This window comes from Crotalus tigris, unplaced genomic scaffold (assembly GCF_016545835.1).
Source record: "Crotalus tigris isolate CLP2741 ecotype Arizona unplaced genomic scaffold, ASM1654583v1 scf7180000017987.690289119674:8195010, whole genome shotgun sequence".
Lineage (NCBI taxonomy): Eukaryota > Metazoa > Chordata > Lepidosauria > Squamata > Viperidae > Crotalus > Crotalus tigris.
This window is the reverse complement of record NW_024096758.1, coordinates 7,311,281-7,335,505: the sequence shown is the minus strand read 5'-3', so window position 1 is coordinate 7,335,505 and position 24,225 is coordinate 7,311,281. Positions and strand designations below refer to the sequence as shown.

The 24,225-nt window shown below is 38.3% G+C and overlaps 1 protein-coding gene across 3 annotated transcripts in view; it reads right to left on the bottom strand.

Annotated features, from left to right (window-relative positions):
* Positions 1-22,324, bottom strand: part of MTMR4 (myotubularin related protein 4) — a 64,938-nt gene extending 42,614 nt beyond the window's left edge. The window contains exons 1-3 of one of the 3 annotated variants that reach the window (XM_039346273.1): positions 22,218-22,324; positions 16,108-16,340; positions 10,244-10,309 (exon numbers count right to left, since the gene is read on the bottom strand). In XM_039346273.1, coding sequence (XP_039202207.1) covers positions 10,244-10,246 — 3 coding nt within the window. In that variant the 5' untranslated portion in view covers positions 10,247-10,309; positions 16,108-16,340; positions 22,218-22,324. The remainder of the gene's footprint in view (positions 1-10,243; positions 10,310-16,107; positions 16,341-22,217) is intronic. The other 2 variants (XM_039346274.1, XM_039346275.1) reach the window with 2 other exon arrangements.
* Between the last annotated feature and the right edge of the window lie 1,901 nt (positions 22,325-24,225).

Here is a 24,225-nt window from a genome sequence, read left to right as displayed (position 1 = left end):
AACTGGAAACACTATTATCTGATGTTGATAACTGAATTTATTTATTTATATTAATTTATCACATCTAATAACCAGCCATCTCCCTTACGTAGGGACTCTGGACAGTGTACAATAAAATATTAAAAACATAAAAACAGCATATGAAAGTTAAAAGGAGGAATGTTAAAATTAATTAAAAGGTGGGGGGAGGGCTTCAGAGCACTAAGCAGCCCTAGAGGTATGCGCTCCTCTGTCCACCCCAAGAAAGCATGTGTTTTTACACCTTTTCTGAAGGCCAGGAGAGTAAAATTAATTAGTGATATGGAGTTGCTTCCTATTAATCCAGTAATCGCTTCTGCCCTCATTGATAAAGTATCAGTTCATCTAAATATGTTTTTTTTTTTAAAAAAAACCTCTTGAAGATGATACACCCCTTCCCTTGAAATTCAACATTAAAACAGCCATGTACATCAATCATTCCAAATATTTCACAAAGGGGTTTTTCTTTTGCTCACATTCATATTTCACGGTATCAATAAATTTACATTTTATTAAAAAAATATTAGCCACTTGAAACTGAGGAAAAAAGGTCAGATGATTGAATAAAACAAAAATCAGATGTTTCAATAACATCTAGTTAAAATTTAAGAGAGCGATATGTATTAAATGACTGTTATTTCTAGTCAAAAGTTATTTCTCCTATAAATAACTGTCCAATATATCTTGCATGCTGCTTGTGCAAACATAAGACACACAGTATGTCAGGTTGCAATAAATGTGATTCAAGATGATAGTACCTAACTCATGATAAGAATACTCTTAGCATAATGGAGTTGTATATGTGTGTTTATTAGATCTCAACATCTTGACTGATCGTAATTTTAAAATACAAGTCCCTCATATACAAATGGATAGATGCAAAGGCCAAGTACTTTACTCTTATCATTCCCAATGACATTTTACTATTAGGAGACAGGCAGACAGATAGAAATTGCTAAACTATTCCTAATCTGCAACTTTGTGTTTTCACACACACTTTATCATAGGGGTCCTGGAAATATAAACATTGTACATTGTGGCAAAGCTAATACACAGACACACACATATCTTCATGGATACCTAATGTCACCATTCTCTCATTTATTAATCTACTCAATATTTTCCCCATCAATAACACAGGTTTTCATATCCTAATTAAATTAAACATCAGAGCTCCGTGAAATGGTCCACATTTCCCCATTACATTGCTCAACCCTACTACTTACAGTAAATGAAACTTAACTGACCTTCCATTTAGGCATTGACCAGATCCAAACCTATAAAGCTCCAGACCACACCTCCAGGGAAATCTGAGGGTTCAGATCAGTCTTTTGTACCCATTCACTTTTATTAAGCTGCATATATAGCACTCTATTAATTATCATGCCAATTGGACAGAGTGAATCATACAATTTCTGTCGGGCTTTTAACATTTGCATGCTCTCTGTCACTGAACAAATGTTTCCCTACAGTTGCCCATTTAAACCTCTTCTCAGACACACTAGCAAGGGATAGATTTTATGTATCTTGGGCACAACAGAATATCTTCAAAGCTAGAATCAGGACAACTTTTTACCTATATGACATTGTAAACAGCTAACTAACCTTGAAAACCCCTATGCCTCCCAGCAAACATTCCCATGACTTGTCCAATAGACTCATGTTTTCAGATAAGTTTTATTATTATGCTTCTTCCTCAAGTTTTTTTTCTCAGCAGGTTCAAATCAGAATCCTAGCAGGATGCACTCAGGAGGCCAGAGGTTAGTAGAGCACCATGCTGAGTAACTGTACTGAAAAATGCTGCCAAATGCTGCCCACCTTATGAGGTCAGCTTCAATTGGTATGAAGTGGCTTTTAAGTATGAAGCCAGGTACTTTCCATCTTCCCCTATATCACAAAGGGATTTAATACATGCTAGCAAGCACAGTGGGGAATTCTAATAGGAAGACCTGTGTCTCAGTAAACCTAAGCCATCGCTTTGGCAGCTACGTGGCTGTGATTCAATTAAGCACAAAGCAGCCAGAAAGTGCGAATCACAGGTTCGGTAGGTGAATGTGAACCTCTTCTCAGCAGGCCAACATCAATGTACTGGAGCACACAATATCCTAGATTAGGAAAGCCAAACTTCTCCTTGTATGTTTTGCTCAGACAGTTCTCTTCAATGAGATCACTGGAATAAATCTGGCATCCCCAATTTGGAACCTCTAAGCTCCAGGTGAAGATGAGGTACATATTCTGGGAACTAGGCTATCAACAAGAAGCATGTACAATTAAGATAAGGAAGAAGAATGGGGAAGAGCCACTCCCCAAGCATTAGGGAGAGCTGTAAAAAGGGCCAGATATCTCCAGGAAGACAGTACGTTTTCTTCCTGCTCTGCTGCTCCACCCCCACCCCAAAACATCAAATGCAGAGAGAAATGCAGACTGCCGAACAACCTTGCATGCAGTCAGTGGAGAGAAGAAAAGGGTGGGAAACAGGGAACCTACTTACAAAGCAGTTCAACATGGAACAGGAGACACGGCCCGGCAGAGTCATGGTCGTTTCCAAAGCAGCTTGCTGTGCCTGGGGCATGCGAGTGGCATTTCTTCCCCCTGCCCCCTTTGGCATAAATGGCTCAGGCAGACGGACTGTGAGAAAAGCAAGCTCCTAAGCACGCCTAGAGCATCTCTGCCGCCAGAGACGGGAGCAGGTGCGCTGGCTGCTTCAGCAGCTGCCGACAATGGAGGGGAGGGAAAGGCGGGAGAAGGAGGAGGAAGAGAGACTCCACCTCCCTCTGATGAAACCAAGATGAATCTGCCATGCTAGGGGTTCCCTGACAGCAAACACAGAAAATGGAGTCATCACTTCAGCCTACTAGGAGAATTCATGGCTCTGCAATTCTCATTGTCCTCTGTCGTGGGGCTACAGCACAAGACTGCTTGGTATGCAGCTTAGCAGCCAGGCAGCATGTGCAGGAATGTCTGGGAACAATAGCAGACACCGCCTAGCTCAGTATATTACATTAAGAAAAAGAAGCAGTAAGGATTCAGCTTGGTGCTTGTTTTCACACAATAAAGATGGGAATCCTGTTGGCAGAGCTCTGCCAAAGGGACACAGGATATGTCAGCTCTGCTGCATAGCTTCCTAGGCCTGCAATCTCCTCTGGCTATGTGCCAAAGAATATACAGCTGACATCTCAGAAACAGTCCCAGTTCACAGAAAACCTGACATAACCACACAACAAATGTGTACGCAAACTGTATTTTCATTTTTCCTTTTCAACATGTTCTTTTACCTATAACTAAAGCTCTTCTGGGACATACATTAAATAGACAAAATTAATATTAAAATATCAGAATTAGTAAAATACCTAATTTTACTCTAAACTGGCTTTCAAAAGCTATACCTGTGGTAGGTATAGGGAAAAGATTCCTTTGGGTTTGTTACAAACTCAGAGGTAAATGTACAGAATCACAAAGGGACTACAAAGGTGATCCCCTCTTAATACAAAAAAAAAATAATCCATCCTTGTAACACACTTCAGAGGTGGTCTATCTGAAAATTCTAATTAAACAAAAAATACAGAAAGAAGTCCACCAACTTTTGAAAACCAAGAGAAACTGCCAGTTTTTATAAACATACATATATACCCATCATATTATTCCTTTTCAAGCTAAGCAACGTTGTAGAGAGCATAGAAAAGGAGGAAGAAATAATAAACCAAACAAATTAAAGATAAATTTACAATTTTTCTTTGCCTCAATCCTTGAGAACTCCAAATAGTTTACAAATGTTAAAATAACATTTTATAATAATAATCCCGTTAGCTATATTTCTTTATACCTTTCATACCTTTCCTTTGTATGGTCATTAACTTTTGTATTCAATCCTTATTCTTTCAACACTCATTCATTCCTGATCATATCTTTTCTTCCTTATAACATACACTTAAATTTCCCATTGCATACAACTAACTTTTTATTTTTCTTAACACTCAATATGGGCTACCAGATAGCAAAGTAGGAGGAAGACTATCCTTACACACAGCCATTTTCACTTATTCCTTGCAAGAGAACACAATTTACTCACTACTTTGCAATCATGGTTTGCATGTCTTAAAATTCTTTATTCCCATTTTATAAATATTTTACCAAAATACTCAAATTCATTCATTTTACTGTAGATTTTCATTATTTACTGTATATATAATTTGCAATTGTTCATTCTATCTTCTGTAGGGCAATTTCCTTTAAAAAAAAACACCTTCCCATAATTTTGGGATTTCCTGAATGAATGGTCTTCCACTCAAATATTAACCAGTTTTGACTCTTTGAGAACAAGCAAGGTGTTTAGATGCTGACATGCTCTGTGACACTCTTACTTTTAGGGTTCTTCAAAGTTTTTTGAAGCTGTATTAATTGTTCAGTCAAACTAGTTTCTTATACCCTTGAATGCCACTTGTCCAAAGAAAGATATACTGTCTCTTTCATTACTTGTAATAATAAACGTAGAAGTGAACAAGAGAAAGCAATTTCTTATGCTGCATCAATTCATATACTTTACAAAAAAAAAAAGCAGTAAAGAGAATTTGAGAGCCAGTTTGGCATATCAGTTAATGGTAAAGCATTAGATACTGGGAGGCTGTGAATCCTGCCTTAAATGTTTAGCCAACTGGGTAACTTTGGACCACTCACCCTCTCTCAGCCCTAGAAAAAGTCAGTATAGCAAACCATTTCCAGAAATGCTAACAAGAAAACAATGTATTATGCGCTCTTCTCCAGAAAGATGCCAAAAGTCCAATCTGACTCAAAGGTGCACATATACACAAAGGATTTACTATCAATAATTGATGTTTTGTGTTTCAAAATACCTGCTGGAAAGAAATAAACTGACACTTCCACTAAAATGGAACATGCAGTAATTGCAATATAGGTAGTCCTCGACTTATGATCACAATTGAGCCCAACATTTCTGTTGCGAAGCAAGACAGTTGTTAAGTGAGCTTTGCCCCATTTTACAACCTTTCTTGCCACAATTATTAAGTGAACCACTACAATTGTTAAAGTCAATAACACAGTTGTTAAGTGAAATTGGCTTGCCCACTGACTTTGCTTGTCAGAAGGTTAGAAAAGGTGATCATGTGACTCTGGGACACTGCAACCATTATAAATAAGAGCCAGTTGCCAAGGGTCCAAATTTTGATCACGGGACCACAGGCATGCTGCAACGATCATCAGTGTAAAAAACCAGTCATAAGTCACTTTTTTCACTACCATTGTAGTTGAGGACTATCTATAAACCCTTCCAACACAATTTAGCAAGTTGCAGTTTTGTTCTGATGTAAGGGGGAACGAAAGAGGACAACCAACAAGAGCGATGGACTCAGTTACGGTGGCAATGAGTGCACCACTGGGGGACTTGAAAGGGCAAGTTAGGATAGATCAATGATGGTGAACCTTGTAGAGACTGAGTGCCCAAACTGCAACCCAAAATCCACTTATGCATCGAGTGCCAGGTGGGTGTGGCCCATTGGGTGGGTGTGGCCCATTGGGTGGGCGTGAGTGCGGTAGAAATGGCAGACTGAATGGGACTAAAAAGTTCAATAAATCAATTCCAACTTTGCAAGATCTTTTTTTTCCCCGCGAGAAGTTGAAATTGACTGATTGAACCTTTTTCTCTTTTTTTGCACATGGTGGCGGAGGCCTAAAGCAAAAAGGTTTTATAAAACCCAACTGAAGGCCTAGGACTGGGGCGATGGCGCACATGCCCACAGAGAGGGGTCTGAGTGCCGCCTCTGGTACCCGTGCCATAGGTTCGCCACCACTGGGATAGATCATTTTGAAGAAAATCTATCCATATGGTCACTATCTATCCAAAATTTTCAAGATAATCTGTCCTGTCTGCGGAATGGGACACCTTGCCGCGGTCAGCTCGCTACTGCCAACTCATCTCTACCAACTTGCCACTGGACAACTCCACATGGCCTATTTGCCACAGGGACAACTTACTGCAGGTGGCCAGAGGGAGAACTGGGCAGATGGGTGAGCAAGTAAGCAGTGGGCAGAGTGCAGAGCACGCTGGGGCAGGCACCAGGGAAGCAGCAGCAGCAGCTGGGGGATTCCCTTTTTCATACATCCCGCCACTGCTGCCTCCCCACCACTTACCCTGACGTGGTCTGCACTCTGCCCATCTGCTCGGGTCTCCCTCCAGCCACCTATGAGGTGCTAGTGGTGTGAAGGGGATGAGTAAGGGTGTGGCGACTTTGGGGGGATGAGCAGGTGTGCACAAGAGGTATAGCATGGGGATACATGAAAAGCATGGTGCAAACACAAAGGGTCTGGGGGATGATGCACAAGTGGGGGAGATTTACTCTAGTGACATGCAACCTTAACCACTGACTTTCTGGGGAAGCCGGTAAGGAAGATTGCAAATAGTGATCATGTCATTGTGGAATGCTGCAACTGGTCATAAGTGTGAAACAGCTGCCAAGCAACCAAATTATGATCATGTGACTGCAGCAATGCTGGGATTGCCAAAACTTCAAGGACCATTCATAACCACCATTCATTCAGCACTGTCATAATTTCAAATAGGTCAAGGACTACCTGTAAGTCATAAGTCTGAGAGCTTAGCAGGAAGAATAGATCCAATGTTAGGGATCTCAATATTCCCAACAGACAACTAAGGTATTTTTTTTTCTTTTCTGAAATCCAATGATGATTCAGACAAAGAAAAATGACCTCAAAAGAGGTACAGAATTCTTCCAATGCCCCACTTATGCAGTGCTTAAAAGAAAATGACAGGAACAGCAGTGCATATGCACAGTGGGCAGGGTACCGTTTATATAACAATCTTCACTTGAGAAAGTTATTGATGTAGGCTTTGTATGAAATACAAAGATCATGACAATTCATAGAATCACAGTTGGAAGGAATTTTGGCAGTCAACTAGTTCAATCTTTTGCTCAATACAGAACCAGCAATCCAGAATGCTGTGGTGGTAGCAGCTCCTTTTCTCTGGCTTTTTACCCCTTCTATTGGACACTTGATACCATGGTTCCTTTAACAGTTAAGACTCCTCAGAGATATTTTCCAAATGCAGCATTATCACCCTTTTTGTCTGAGCTGCCACCACCTGTTTCAGTTATGGAGCCCACCACCATAAATAAAAAGGAAATACTCTTTATTTTCTACCCTCACACTTGTAATTAATGTGGATAAATTTTATAACTTTATCTTGCTGATGCATGATATCTAAGGATTGACAATGATGAGTATAATCTAAGATACAAAAGTATGATTTTACTAAAAGAACTTTGATCACACAAGGCAAAACTATCTATCTGGTCACTGGAGACTGGACAACTATTTGTCTGAAATGTTATAGGGTTTCCTGCTTGAACAGGGGATAGGCTAGAAGACCTCCAAGGTCCCTTCCAACTCTGTTATTCTGGTCACTAATCCTTCTCTACAATGATAATACTTTGACAATGGGGAATCTGTATTTAAAAACCTTTCTCTCAAGCTGAGCTAAATGTGCTACACTTTTTCTCACATTAATCATCAACTATCCTACCCCCAACTGACCTCCAATGACTAGAAATCGCCATCACCATATTCCCAACTGTCATCTATCTCCTCTCAGCATCCCTTTTCTTAATCTTTCCTTGTTAGAAAAAAGAAATGTTAAGAAACGTAATTTTTCAGGGGGTACAATGTTTGACAGAGGCTATAACCTTGGAATTCAGTTCAACTGCCAATTAGCTCATATTAGGAATGTCCCAATTTCACCATAATTTCCATGGTTCTGGATTTGTACATGGAATCAACAAATAACAACTTTGTTCTATCCATAACAGACTTTCAGGCAACACAATTATTATATCATGTTTTAACTGTTCTTTTCTTAACATTGAAAATTATAGGACTTGGTTTCTACTCCACTCTTGGATAAGCTGCTCTTTTCTAAACATTGTACTACAGGTAGTCCTCAACTTACAACAACTGAGCCCAAATTTTCTGTTGTTAAGATAGCTGTTAAGTGAGTTTTGCCCCATTTTATGACCTTTCTTGCCACAGTTATTAAGTGAATCACTGTAGTTGTTAAGTTAGTAACATGGTGGTTATGTGAATCTGGCTTCCCCATTGACTTGGCTGGTCAGAAGGTTGCAAAAGGTGATCACATAACCCCGGAACACTGCAACTGTCATAAATATGAGTCAACTGTCAATTGTCTGAATTTTGATCACGTGACCACGGGGATGCTGCAAAATTGTAACTGTGAAAAATGGGACAAAAGGGATGTGGAGTTATGTTAATAGGAAGTATGGATGTTTAGTAGAATAATGAGTTGAAAGAAACTGTCAAAAAAAGGAAAACATATAGACTGCTGAAAATGGTAAAGAATGTGAAGTTGCAAAGAACGTGGTCAAAAATCAAGGAATTGTTAAGATCAAAAGAGAGAAAGAAAATTATAAAGTCATTTAATTAGAATTAAAAAATATTTTGGAAGTGAATGAAAAGAGCTAAACAAGAAGCTTCAAGCAAAATGAATGGAATTTAAAATAAATATGATGGGATGATTTGGGATGAAATTAAACTAAAAGAACGCTGGGAGGAATATTTTAGAGAACTGTATGGGAACAATAACTGTATGGAAAAGAACAGGATTGAAACAAATTCCAGAAATGTTCATGTCCATGAAAAATACTTATATAAATTTTAAATCCTGAGAGAAAGCTCCCAAATGGCAAGTTTGAAGGTGTAGATAATTAAATTGAAGAAATGCTAAATATGGTGGTGGCTTATTTATGCTGTGATTTTGTCATTTGTTTAATGCTCATATATGAAGATAGCATATAGGTCTGATGACTGGAACAAAGCTGTCACTGTTCCTCTATGCAAAGGGAAATATTAAAAAAAAGTAAAGGTCAACTCACAAGTATTAATCTGTTATGCAAACCTGGGAAAGCGCTTGGCCAAATTAAAAGGATGCAAGGGATGACAATAAGCAAAATATGGGAAGTAGAATGCAGCTTTACTCAAGGCAGAGGGTGAACAGAGATGTTTGTTCTTTGATAGGTCACTGAGAAATGTACAACTAATCATGAAGTTGCCAATGAAGTCATTAAGTTTCCATCTGCAATGAAAACATATTGTTCCTTGCAATCATTAAAATTTTCAATGCTAATGGAGTGAGCCTACTATTGTTCAGGGCATGGCTCTGCACATATTCTAATTATTCACACTTTGAAACCATCCAATCCAAAATCACCAGAACTTTACTGCAAGTTTCCTATTCTACTTCAAGTGAGCTTCTTCAATTAGAACTTAGTTGCCCCTCTCTATTACTTCAAATGAGAATCTGCTGTCTGAAAAAAAGAGAAGGAAACAGACTCTCTGCAGTGAATTATGCATAGCTTATTTTGGCTGATTAACTTCACTTCCATTTAGAAAAAGACCTTTACCAACTATTCATCCTCCAATGGTTTTTCTGTCCCATTCCTATTGTCACTTGGAATAATTATCTATTTAAGTAATTAAATAGAGAGTCCTTGATCTAGACATATAGATCCACAGATCTAAAATTTCACCTTATTAATCAGGGACCTTTTTCACAGAGGGTGAGCATAACTATTGCCATGTTCACATAACATACTATTCTTGAACAAATAAATCATATTATAATTTTTTGTGTGTGCTCTGGAACTGAGCCTATTAGCATCACTCTAACTAGCAAAACAATGTGGAGATTTTCTTCCAGTGATCATTTAAGAATCATAAATGTACAACTCTGAAAAAGTACTGGTAATCACTATATAAAATAAAGGTCTTCCCCACAGAATTAAACATCTGGAGTAGTTCCTTTTACTTTCCTATGGATGGATGTTCCATTTGACACCTACCCAATTTCTTTCCATATCTCTGTCTTATTAGCAGAGAGTAAATTCTCTGAATAGAAACAGCATCCCTTTTTATATGGAATCAACACATTATACAAAAAATAAACAATAAAAAGCTAGAAAAACCCTATTCTAATTAAAAAATGCTATATCTATCCCAGTTCTGCAACACTTGAACTTGGATCAGCTCCATTTTAGCTCTTTCTGTAGCATATTCTTATCTGTCATATACTGTTACAGAAACCAAAGATCAAGCAATTGTGAAACAAATCCTCTTCAACCACTACGGTTAAACTTTATGAACACATACAACAGAATGAAACAGAAATAAAAATAACATTCACCATGATTTTCTCTGATTCCTGGCCCTCTCTGATTTTTTTCCAGAACTGCTGCTGGAGATCCACCTACTGGGGGAAAAAAAGAAAGATTAGATAGATAAACGGATCAGCAAAATGCAATCAGAAGCAAAAGCAAATCTTCATTAATTATATTTTATAACACCATGATTTAAAGCATTAAATTATAAGAATATCTTACAGTCTTCTATTATGCAACAATGCACCCAGAATGAAACTATGAAACTCTCCAAAACAGCAGGAGAGAGTAAATGGTTAAACTCCTCCCTCTCGGTAGCTACAAAGGTGAAAGAACAAAGTACATGAATCTACCACTGTTCCTAAAGCATGCTTCAACAACTGGCTATAATAAGAAAAAGAATAGCTACTAAGCAGAAAATCCAGCAAAACAAAAACTTGGCTTCTGATTTAATCTCCTATACTTTGCATTAAATCAATTATTTAATTAAAAATGAAAATGTGCACCTGCGGTATCTGTGAGAATCTAATTGGGGATTCATATATGTTTATATTTTATAATGTTTGAATGTTTCTTCAATTACAAGACTCTGGAGAGGGCATATGTATTACTGTGTGCATGAATGAGGGTCTGAGCAGAGTGGATATTTTTGTGCTGCTCCAGTATACAATATATGTGTTTCCACTCTCAAATTGTCCCTGGTTTTGTGCATGGCTGTACTGAGAAGCACAGAGCAGGCTGCATACGCTCCATTCTGGTCACGTGACTGGGAAAGTGAAGGGAGGGGCTTAAAATACATTATTTTGCAGCATACCAAGCTGCTACCTGATTACCTCTCCCATGGGATACATTCCAGATGTATTTTTCCACAGTGTTTTTTCCTCAGTCTATCGATGAATCTGGCCCATTTTCCAACTTGATCTTTCCTTAGCCGGCTTCTCCTGCTATACTGAACTTAGTCTTGTGTTCTTTTTTTATTGAGTTATCCTGTTGTTGATAGACAGGATTCCAATATTCCTTTACATAACTTCCTTCCAACCTTCTGCTGGGTTGCAAATGACAAGGTAGGGGAAACAACTCACTTCTGGAACTGTTTCCAACCTTTTTACCGGCAGGGGTCATGGGAGACATATCTATGTCTTCTTCTTTACAATGAAATAACCTATTGTGTTTCTGCTTTCCCCTCCTGTTGTGATAAGTTGCATCTGTCTTTTTCTGGGTCACATGACCAGAAAGGGAACTTAAGACTGGAATGCAGATAGTCCTCGAGTGAAAAAGCACTGAAAAAGTGACTTATGACCATTTTTCACCCTTATAACTGTTGCAGCATCCCCCTAGGCACTAATAAAAACTGACAACTCATATTTATGTTGGTTTCAGTGTCCCAGGGTCATGTGATTAACCTTTGTGACCTTCTGACAAGCAAAGTCATTGGGGAAGCCAGATTTACTTAACAACCGTGTTACTAACTAAACAACTGCAATGATGCACTTAACAACTGAGGCAAGAAAGGTCATAAAATGGGCCAATATTTGCTTAACAAATGTCTTAGCAACATTAATTTTGGTCTCAATTTGGGTTGTGAGTCGAGGACTACCTGTATTCCAAGCTGATAGCCAACTGCCTATCCCCACAGGGATATATTGGGCAATTTTTCAGGTTTATTTTTCCTCCACAGCCCCTGCACTGCTCTGGCTCATCTTGTACTTCAAATGTTCTTTTATCAGCTTCACCTTCCCCACCAAATTTAGCCCCATTTTGCTAAATTGGAAAGAATAACTTTGGTGTGAAATAAATATTTAATTGAAGTTTCTATTTGTTACATTGGCTACATAGATTCTCCCTTTTTTCATTTATAGCTCTATCAGTTACTAAAGAACAAACAGTGAGGAAGAACTTCTAGTTAAGAACTAGATGGTGTAGAGGAGCATGAAGATAACCTTGACAAAGAAATGCAAAAAACATTAAGAAACAGTAAAAAAAAGTCAGTCCTGGGAAAGGAGAAGTAAGAAAAAAAATGCAGATTGTTTGATATAAAAGGGGCAGAGGAACCAGATTCTGTTACTATAGCCTAAAAAGTAAAGGAACATTCCAGAAATCCTTCTTCAACCTGTTTCTTAACCTACCCTTCCTTGAAGGGCTCACAACTGTTAACAGAAATTGCAATAGACAGAACACTGATTTGGTCCTGAAGTGGTTCTGTTTGATTTGGTCTGATTCAGCAGGGATCTCAGTATTTTAAGGAAAAGGGGAAAGAAATACATACTTCTTTGTTTTGGATTTTGGTGGCAAACCTATGACATATATGTTAAAGGTATATGCTAGTGATGGCGAACCTTTTAGAGATCGAGTGCCGAAACTGCAACCCAAAACCCACTTATGTATCATTCGGGTGGGCGTGGCCAATTGGGTGAGTGTGGCCAACTGGGTGGGCATGGTCCATTGGGTGGGCATGGCTGCGGTGGTAACGGCAGACTGGGTGGGACTAAAAAGTTCAATCAATCAATTCCAACTTTGCAAGATCCTTTTTTTCCCCCCTACAAGAAGTTGAAATTGATTGATTGATTGAAACTTTTTTTTTTTTGCACATGGCGGCAGAGGCCTAAAGCAAAAAGGTTTTATAAAACCTAGCTGAAGGCCTAGGACTGGGGCGACGGCGCACGTGCCCACAGAGAGGGCTCTGCGTGCCATCTGTGGCACGTGTGCCATAGGTTCGCCCCCACGGGTATATGCCATGATGTTTTGGGTGACACACTGGTGTACACCAACACCCAACAAATATTCTTGAAAAGACGCCCCATTTTCATGTGATTTTCAGATGCTGTGGAGGCCACAGAATAATGGGGTGTGCTCTTGCACGGCCTCTGGAAATCACATAAGAGGGCTGTCTTCTTATATGGACTCCAGAGTCTCCAAAAATCATGCAAGAATGAGGTTTTTGGAGGCTGCAGAAAAGCATTCTCCTAAGCCACTGCAAGAACTAATGCCTTGTGCGACCTAGAGCAGTTTCCAGTAGGCTACAAGGGCCTGTCAACAGTACCTGAAGTTAAGTGGAATGCAGATTCCGGGGAGCACTAGGGTCATGGGGGAGAACTGTGCCTTGAAGAACGACACAAGGTGGTTGTTTTAAGTGGCAGCGATGGTACTAGGGCTGAAGTCAAGGCCTAGACCTCTACTTCAGACCCAGCCCAGGGTACTGTTCAGAGTTCTCACTTGAGGCACAAATGAGAGACTTAAATTACAGACAATCCTTAACAATTATTTGTTCAGCGACCATTCAAAGTTCTGACAGCACTGAACGAATGATATTTATGACCAGTCCGTGAAGTTATGGCTACTGGAGCACCTTGTAATCATGTGATCAAAGTTCTGTCCTTTTGCCCACCCTGTACTCCATCTGTCTACTCCTGCCACCCACCTCCCTCTGGCTGATGTCTGCTGTCTTCTTCCTCCTGCTGGCCCAGGATCCAGGGGCTGGGTGAAGATGTGACCCCAGGACATCCATGAGTGTGGCAGAGCAATGGAGCCTTCTCTGCTGAAGGGACATTGTTAGGTTCAGATGGGAAGGAAGCAGTGGGATGGAGCTGGCGGAGGGGATAGGGCAGCTATGTAGGTGGCAGCTCCCTGTGTAAGTGGCATCAGTCCCCACTGAACAAAGCTTGGTGAAGCTGCCTCCTTTGTCTGGGAAGCCACTGCCTGCCCCTCCCGTCTCTTCCACTAGTTCTGTCCCACTGCCTCCTCCCCATCTGGGCCCAGCGAGTTCCCTTCAGCAGATGAGACTCTGCCACTCTGCCATGCACATCCCAGATCTATACCCTGGGGTAGCACTTGGATACTGGGCCAGCAACAAGAACAAAGTTCAGCTAAGAGCAGCAGGGATAGCAGTGGTGGAGTGGAAGCTATCCCAAAGTGCAAAGATGAGGAGGGCAGATAGACAAATAAGGGGAATTGAAGCAGAGGCAACTGTGGCAGGACAATATTTGAAATGGTATCAGGTGATATGAATAAGGAGAAAAGTACTAAAACTAACATCATTCCTATCCCTGCATATGTTTAACAAAATATAGCATTATGCCCTGACATCATTTTGCCTGAGAGAATGATTGGCAAATTAGAACTAAGGGATATAGTACTAGATATAGTAAGTTATCTGGGATTTGATTTTGATAACATATATTTTAAATAAAACAAAATAGCTATAGCTGTGTTCCTTCTTAGTATTTCTTCGTGAAACTAAGCAAGTCTTACTTGTGGAACAATCTTATAATATCAGAATTAAATCCCTTTTAATTTAATGGGAGTTATTACTTGGTAAGTGGGTTTAGGACTACAGCCTGGAATCCTATGAGCAGAAAACTGGCTTATGCTTATTTAAAAACAGAGTTATCCTATACTTCTACTTTGACCAAAATTTAAGGACTCAGTAATTGGACTGATCATTCAGTAAACTGGTTTACTTCAGAAGCAGCCGATACATGTTAGTGAACACGCTAGATCTGGCACTTGGCTGTGCTAGCAGGGAAGCTAAGCTATATGCAAACATTGATTAATCAATTCATTGAACTGCAATCTTATATCTATTTCCCTGAAAGTAAGACATAGAACTCTATTATATTTCGTGCTTTAAGCTATTGTCAGCCTTAATTAATATAAAAAAGTAATAAATTATTGGTGAAGGCTTAAGCACAAATGCTAATATATTACTGTAGATATAACTGAAAAGTATCTCTATTTCTGTATTTATGTGAAATAAAAGACAAAAAGTTCCTGATTTTATCAAACAAGAGTAGGAAACATAGTGTCATTTGCTGAAATTTTCCTTTCTACATAATTACTGCTGGTAAGGTTTTTCCCCCCTCTTGCATTGGTCATCTTACACACTGGGCTTCTGTTGCTCCCCAGAGAATTAACAGAAACCTCTTTTGGGGGGTGGAGAGTCAATTAAATTTATTCAATTCAAGATTCTCACAAATGTTTAAAAAGTTTTCTTCTACATTAAACAAGCCATGATTAAGAGGGAGAAGTAAGGTCTCTTTTTAAATATACATATATTTTAATATAGCCTCCCACAAAAATATCTTCAGTTCATAATCATTTTGTAAACCTTTCCTTAGTTTCACTTTAGACCTAAAATAAGAAGCCAAGAAACCAGAATTTATTAAGAAATCTAACACTATAAAGAAAGACAGGGATGACCTCATTTCTGAAAATAGCTGCTATTTTTTCAAAGTTAAAACAATTCTCTTAGGTTCATTTCTCCATTCTTTTGTAACTATCATCAGGTACAATTTTCAAAGTTAAACTTTTTCAATATAGTTCTCATTTATTTTCTATGCTTCCACTTTTGTGAACTCACATCTCCTTTTTCAATACACCATACTTAGAAACTGAGATGTATCAAAAATCCAGAATCCTACTTCCCTAAGTGATCAGTCAAATAATTTTAGGAACCAGTGCATGAAAGCAATGGCAACGTTCATATAGTAGATTGCCTCCGATTATAGTTTCACATAGCCATTACAACTAGTAGTAGACGGACCTTTCCTTCTTGAATCTGTCCAAGCAGCCAACCTATGACAGTGAATACCAAAAACAGACTACGTGCAGATTGTATAAAATGTTATAAACACCAGGTTAGCCCAACTATCCAAAGGGTATCTAAAGAGAATCCTCCATTTTTCACACTGTCCACAGACCTTGCTTTCACCTGAAGCAGCAGTACTATCGTCCATTCTGAAGTAAGCAAAATAAGCCAGTCTCTATCTTCATATTTTGCCTAGCTGTATTCACAGGTAATTTGCCACTATGCTCCCAGAAAGGTTTGAAGTTTTGAAGACAAAACTATATATCACATAGAAAGAAGTGAAGAGTCGTCCCAGCCCTATCTTACCTCTTTTCTTTGTGAGGAGGAGGAAGAGGAGGAGAAGAGAAGGAGGAAGAGGCAGATGGTCCTAGTCTTCTCTTTTACAAAGAGGGTCCTTTTATCACTGACATGAGAATTGGGAATAATTCTTCACTGCTTCAATATTAGCAAAGGAGAACTGGATTACAACAGCAGGGGACAGGGTCTGAAGTGATAATCTTCCTTTTCAGGAAAGGCTTCAAAGAATCTTTCCATATCATCTGGATGAGTAGGAAGCAAAAATATGTTTAATTTGAGCTAGTTTGAGTTTAAAACATTCTAACTGGATTTAGAACAGTTTTCATGTCCAGTCTAAGAATGCTCTGAGCATCAATATGAAAATACTTATTGTGAACTTGAAGCTGTTTCAAACACACATCCCTTCAGAAATAATCCATTTCGACCAAAAAAAACCCCATGTCCTTAGGCCAAACAGGGTTTATAAACTCCGAAAACTTCAAATTCAAACTATCTTGCAAATCCTTAATTTGGACTACTAGGATTTTCTGCCTGCTCTATGGTTCAGAATTCTCAAGATGCAACATTGCAGTTGTGTGAAAAACAGAAGAAGGTCAAGTAAAATAGGCAAAAGAAATCAACAGTGCTTCATTTCCCACAAACTGAAGAATGAAAACAAACCAAATCTCTAGATCACAATCTTCATTCACATAAGTCTGATCTAAAAAAAACAAAAAAACGAGCAAATAGTTTCTAATGTGTCCCAGCATTTATCTTCATTAACAAAGATTAATTATAAACATAGGTGGTAAAACTAGCTAAACGTGTAAATTTATGGAATATTTACAAGGTTGCTCTGTGAAGATATTTACCATACACACAGTCCGTTAGTACTATAAACAATTGTTTCCCTGGAAAATTTTTATTTACTGTGTTGCAGGTTTCTAACAAATTAGGTTTAATTTTTTTTAAGACTTTAATTGTAAGCTACTTTGAGCAGTTAATGTGAACTAGACCAAGGGTGCCAAACTGCTGGCCTGCGGGCCAGATACATCATGCCAAAACCACACTCACCCCATTGCAGCAATGGGAAAAAAGTCATGATATGTCGCGACACGGCACGTGACGTCCCGAGTTTGACACCCGTGAACTAGACAAATGTAAATATTGAAATAAAATAAAACAAAGAAAAGAATATTTTGGAAGTGAAAAGGATTTAAAGGAAACATAAAAAATTACTACCTCAAGCACACAAAGGTAATTCCAGTGAAAATTTAAAAGCTAACAGATACATTACAAGACTTATCTGATAGTCAAACTCCAGGAAATATATGTTAGGTGGTTAGTGATTGGAAATTGGATTAAATTTATGAATATTCATAAAAAGATTTTCCAAGTGAGCATTAGAACTGGTCTTTTATTTACAAAGCATAAAATAAAATGATTTTAGAATTGTTTAAAATCCGAGAATATATGATAATCTGGATCACCCAAATTATTAACTTTAAAAGATAAAATGCTTACTAAGTCATACCAGTTCACTTAACGAAGCTTCTACTAGATAAGTCTATTTCCCTTATATATTTAAATATTAAAGAATATAAATAATTTAAATACGTATTTTTTTGTAAAAAAACATTTTTTATTAAAAACAACAAAGATAAAAAACTAATACCAGAGAATCTCTATAACAAAAAGATATTGGAGGAGCTGTGGTGGTGCAATGGTTAGAACAGAGGTCCCCAACCTTTTGGGCACCAGGGACTGGTTCCCTGGAGAGAGGTTTTTCCGTGGACTGGAGAGGGTGTGGTTTTGTGTGCTGCCTGCATCCCATGGATGGGGCTTTGCTTGTTTGTGTGGACCAGTTTCTGGCATGCCACGGCCCAGTACTGGTCCACAGACTGGGGGGTGGGGACCTCTGGGTTAGAATGCAGTATTATAAGCTAACTCTGCCTACAACCAGGAATTTGATCCTGACCGGCTCAAGGCTGACTCAGCCTTCTATCCTTCTGAGCTCAGTAAAATGAGGACCCAAGAGTGTTGGGGGCAATATACTGGCATTTGTAAACCGCTCAGAGAGTGCTACAAAGCACTGTGGAGCAGTATATATATCTAAGTGCTATTGCTATCTTAAAAAATATTTTTTAGTTTCATATCTCTTCCCATGATTGAAAAAGGAACAAAGAACACTTACCTAACTACTTGTCTACAAAGAATGTATCCTCAATTTGGTAATACTAAGAATGATAAACCACAAAACTTCCAGGGGAAAAATTACAAGCTGAAAACAATGGGACATACAGTTGCTCCTCATGAGGTAACCACAACACAATGATCTCCAATGGGTTTAGAGCCACCTTTACTCAAATCATAGTTTGTGCCTTTAAAGGGATTCTGAGTTCACACATACTTTTCTAATCATTTTTGGAAACTGCATGTTAACTGCTTTTCAACTATTAGGAACCTTTCGATTGACAGGTTTATAGCACTGGTTGAGTTCCTTTCAATTATTAAATACAAGTTTACGAATAAAAAAATGGAATAAACAAGAAAGAGAGATTAAGATTTCGATTTGGAAAAGTTACAAACAGACTAAGGGTCCAGATGGATTTGAAATAAGATTTTAGAAGTAATTATAAAAAAATCCTTCCTGTGGAACAATCCTTTCATTTTGATTTTTTTTAAAAAAATGATGAGATGAGACTTTGAAGGCCAAACCCTAGAGCAGGGGTGTCAAACTCGCAACATCATGTGATGTGTCATGATGTATTGTCACTTTTTTCCATTGTCAGCAATGGGCTGGGTGCGATTTCACCATGAAACATCTGGCCCGCAGGCCGGCAGTTTGACACCCCTGCCCTAGAGGGAACTAAAGATCACAATTAAAGGACAGTGCTTAAATTTTGCTTCCTAATACAAAATGAAGCAAAATATTTTAATAATGGACATACTGAAGATATTATTGAATAACGGACCCAGAAGTTAAAATTTTAAGAATGACTGCTTCTATAAACAGACCGTGTTTAAAAGATGCTATGGAAGAGTTTTAGTGGATCAGATTGAGACTGATTTCAAAGTGGATTTAAAATGACAGGCTACAAGAATTGTATGAAAAAAGATGCTATACTGGATATACAAAAGAAACTGGCATGTCTTAAAGTTAAAAGGGATATAGAAATAACAACAAAAGAGCAAACTGGATAACTTTCCTATATTGGATTTACAGAAAAGACTTGAAGAATTCTATGAGAAGAGACAAAGAAAAAAAAAAAGAAATCAAGTTGTAGATTATTTGAAGGGAATAAAGAGTAAAAGTAAAAAAGTAAAAGTAAAAGTGAAAAAGGAATATAAAATTGTTTATCTGATCAAGATTAAAACATACATCATCTCTAGTAACCCTTAATTTGTTGTATTTTAAGAAGCGATAAGTTACTAAACTTTTGCACTTGTGATAGGGAAAGTTTATATATTTCTTTTTTTCTTCTTTACTACATTAATTTTTCTTTCTTTCCTAAACTCCACACACAAGCAACCCTATACAAGTGGTTTAAAGAGAGGATCTATGGATAATCTGAAAGCTGCCTCATTTTAGAATTAAGCATAAAGTTTTGCCCTCACCCACATATCCTATTTTAGAATCTGTTTTGAATACACCGGAATTGATCTGTAACATATAAAAAGCTTACTATTATAATGAAATGAAACCATCCTTCTGAGAATATTAAGTGATTTTCTGTCATCCATCTGTAAGCAACCAATCATATACCAAGCCCCTTCTCTCATATCTCAAAGACTGCAAACATGACAGTTTTCTTCTTTTAGGAAGATGTTCTAAATGAATCAATATTACCCTCTTTATTTAACATTATCATTTCAAAAAATATTTAATATCAAAGTGAACACAGGGCTACTTCATAATATATACAGTTGCATTTTTCTTATGCACCTACATGAAGGATTTAAGAAAGGATATTAATAGAGATGTTTCAGTTTGGAAATCTACCCTCATCATGTTTTAGAGTTCTTATGAAGCCATAATTCAAAAATCACATCTGGGGACAGTCCATTAGTCAATGGAAGAGTGCCTTCTATGTAGAAAATCTCAGATTCAGTACTGTTCTTTTTTATGCTAATTCAATTCAATTCTAAGTGAAAAAAATTCTTGCAATACAAATAGACAAAAGGTTGTTTCTATCCATATATACAGATGTGTGTTTCTATGAAGATTGAATGTATAGCTATTAAAAATATTTAATTGGATAAATCACCTGCATGAACAATTTATACATTACATCCCAGTACAAGCTTAAAGCCCAGATTAATGGCTCTTGGTGCCTGATAGAAAAAATAAACACTTCATACATGCATACACTTGAAAGCAGCACAGAAGAAAAATATAAACTTTTTAGTGAATAGTACCACTTTGAATAAATATATTGTGAATTTATATACTCAGTATCATATATGCAAGCATTTACTTTGTTACAGCATCTGGGGTAAACATCACTAATGAAAATTCTTTCTGAAAATAAGGAAAGAGAATTTTATGGGAGGGAAATAGCTGAATTCTTCCCAAAATAATAGAATGACATTTTATTGAGACAAATGAAAAGCTTGTCACATGGGGAAAAATAATCAAAAGTACAGGAGGCGGCATTCAAACAAACTGAACAAAGAAAAGCAGTAAAGATTATTCATCTTATGAGAAGAGACAGGCATGTCTGTCTTAGAGAAAATTCAGCAAAGGATGACTATGATCCTATTTTTTTAATATAAAATGAATCAATATAGATAAGGCCTTGTGCTCATTGTGCTGCAACCCAGTGGACAGGACATGGAATAATGCTCTCCAAACACAGGAAGATAGATTCCAATTGAATCTTAAAAAGTTGTTAAGGTAGTAGTAGCTTGTCTGTAGAACAAATTGTAAGGTGGCTGTTACCATTCCTTTGCAGAAACTGAACGATCTTCTGTCAAGGGTTCTTTAAATGGAACTGACTGGGAGGGGAGGGGGTTGTAGCTGGCTTAAATGGCTACTAATTCTAGACCAAAATTATACAATATCTAACTATCTTAAACACAGCAATGTTAGCCTTAAAAAAAGCACAAAGTCATCCTGGATAATGTTGCCATTTTTATCCTACTACGAAGATGCACAGGAATATCTTGCCCATCCTGGCTTACAATCCTAGCACTGCAATCATTTAAGTTTGCCTGAATTAAATAAAATTTAAAAGACACGGCTTTATTTTTAGATAACATATATACATATCACAGCAGGTACAGTCTTAGAAAAAGCATTCCCTCCTATATAACAGGGAAAGAAAGCAGCCGCCACCTTTTTGTATTTGTAAGAAAAATATTATCATATGCACATCATATATGTATATTTTTTACATAAAGAACCCATACTTTAAAAGCTAGTGTGTAAAAGTGCTGTTTAAATAATCAGGGCTCTCTTCTTAGATAAAAAATGTTCAAGATTGAATTCTGAAGTCCTAATCTGTAGTATAAACACAATATTGCTATTATATTTAATAGTAAAATGTAACCATTTTGAAAGATAAAATTTTATTGTAACATATAAACCCAAGTCCGCCTTAACAGGAGCAAAGCACATCAGTCCAATTTACTGCTGGCTTGCAATTTTGAATTTATGCTAATATGCTTGAACAATAGAAGGCATGGTTTCTCAAGGCTCCTCCCTCTTGTTTTAAGAAATGGCACTGCAAACTGGTGGCAGGAGATGAAGACAGGAAAAATAAAGCGAGAGCTACTTAAAAAGATTCTACACGTATTCGAGAAAACGAAGTTTCATTAAAGTGTGAGAACTGGGCCTAATGAAACCGGAGTTCTCCTGAGCATGTTCAAAGCTCGCTGAACAACTCGTTAGAACTTTGGGGGTGTGGCATGATATGCCCTCAATAGGGCGAGGTTTGTCCAGGCTCCTCCCCTCGCTTTTAAGACTGACAGCAATTAGGGAAAGGCGTTCGGCCTGGGCCTTCGCTTTCTTCCCCCAAAACGAAGCGAGGCCCGGAGACATCAAGGCCCCACCCCGAAGCCCGTCGCCGCCACCGCAGAATGAGGGGACAGAGGGGAGAGGGCGACCGGTTGAGCGAGCGCGAAAGGGGTCTCCTCACCTGCGCTCCTCCTCCTTCTCTTGACGGCGCTGCTCCCACCTCAAGCGCCTCGTGCAGCTCCCGCCCACTTTCCCAGCCAGCCACTCCTTCACAGTGCCCGCTGTCAGCCAATCAATGCCCGTCACAGAGATCCAATCCAGAAACTGAGATTGCGCCTCTTGGAGGAGACAATTCTATGCATCTGGTGCTCAGATTGGTCATTGCTCCCATCAATCATTCTTCCCCAACGTGACAAAGGAGGAAGGAAAGGGGTGGGAGGGAAAGGGGCAGGCCAGAACAGCCAATGAGAAATCACAGCGCGTCCTTCACGCTAGCCAATCAGGATGAGAGAGGAAAAAAAAGAGGCGCCCACGGCCATTTTCTCCTCAGGGCTGTCAAAAAAAGGGTGGGAAATAAAATATTCCAGTTCATTGGCTGTGACGAGAGGCACGCCTGGGTGCTGCTGCAGTTAAGACATTTCCATATCAATTCCTGTCTTTCAGCGTTAATCCCACTGCCTGTGTTCAATCACATCGCCCCACCTCTACTACGCCTCTGTTTTGGTCCAATCAAAAGACAAGGCGGGACCTTGGCTTGTATGGGCCAATTACTGTAGTCTATTCCTTTGGTATGCCTTGAAAGGAAAGGATTGGTGCGTGAGTGAGTGTGATAAAGCTAGGTGTTTAATGTATAGACCGCCGAATGCTGGAATTGTAATAAAAATTATACTTCCGTCAACTCAGATTATGTAAAATAATAATTATATTGTTGAAACATCTAAGTGGCATTAATTAAAGTTTAACGGTGGTTTGCCCTGATATTGGCTGACAATGAGGAAAAGCTTCGGTCGGATGCAGATGGAAAGCGCCCCTTTCTCCTGGTAAAGCGGCTGTGAGCTGGGAAGGACGGGAGAACGATCGTTGCTGAGATGAGTCTAAAAGCTAGAGGTGTGGATCTAATTCTGAGTTAAGGGAAAAGCATACTCTACTTTTAAAAAAACAATCTTTAGTCTTAAAGACAAAATTAAAAAAAATGTAAACGTACAAACTAAAAATGCAAACTCGGAAGGGAAAAAACCCCTTATATTTTATGCTTACCTATAGTCATTGGTTTATACCATTGCTATGTAATTGAACATTACATTAACATCTTTAACATTAAAAGATTTCTCCATATATCAGGTCATACACATTGATGCATCATCCAAAATTTGCTGAATGATCCTATTACCACATCAGATGGTTCTCAAAATTTTTATACCTTCAGCATAAAAATCCCATGTTTTCTTTCTACCTGTTTAACTGCCATCCCTAAAGGAGAAGCTTCGGGTTCCAAACCTACTTCATTTTAAAAAAAAATTGAACCAAGATTAACATCTGATTTCAAAATTTCTTAGCCTACTTACATATCCATCAAAGATGCTAAGAAGTATCTTCAGATTGATTACATTTGCAGCTTTATACAGTACATCTCTGACAGCTTATCAGTTTAACCCCCCTCTTTCCGTAGTGTCCTGAAACAATTCATTTTAATCCTTGGCTTTTTGACATGCTATGCAAACTTATTATATTTTTGCCTTTGTTTAAAAGATAACTCAGTAGTCATAATTGGTATTGTTTTAAATAGAAACAACATCCTTGATAAAACATTCATTAATATAACTAATTCTACCTAACATATAGTACTGTGCCAGACCTGCCCAGCTGGATTTCCCAGGAAATAAAGACCCTTGACTCCATTTGGTTGAAGTGATAGATTCTTTTACTAAAGATCAATGGTTGCAGCAAAAGCAAGGCTAGATCTGAGTATTCCCGTGCAAAGATTAATTTTCTCCTTTTCCTGGCCCTCCCCCCTTGACCAGTTTGACTGTGTCCAATAGCATCCTGGTGTGTTGTCTTTGGAACCACTTTGATGTCAGGTGCTTCATGAAGTGGTTTCACATTCATTTTCCAGGCTAGGAGTCCTTGGGCAGCTGGATTATTCTGGTTTGACATCTATGTTTCCTGTCAGTATATTTCCCTCCCCCCTT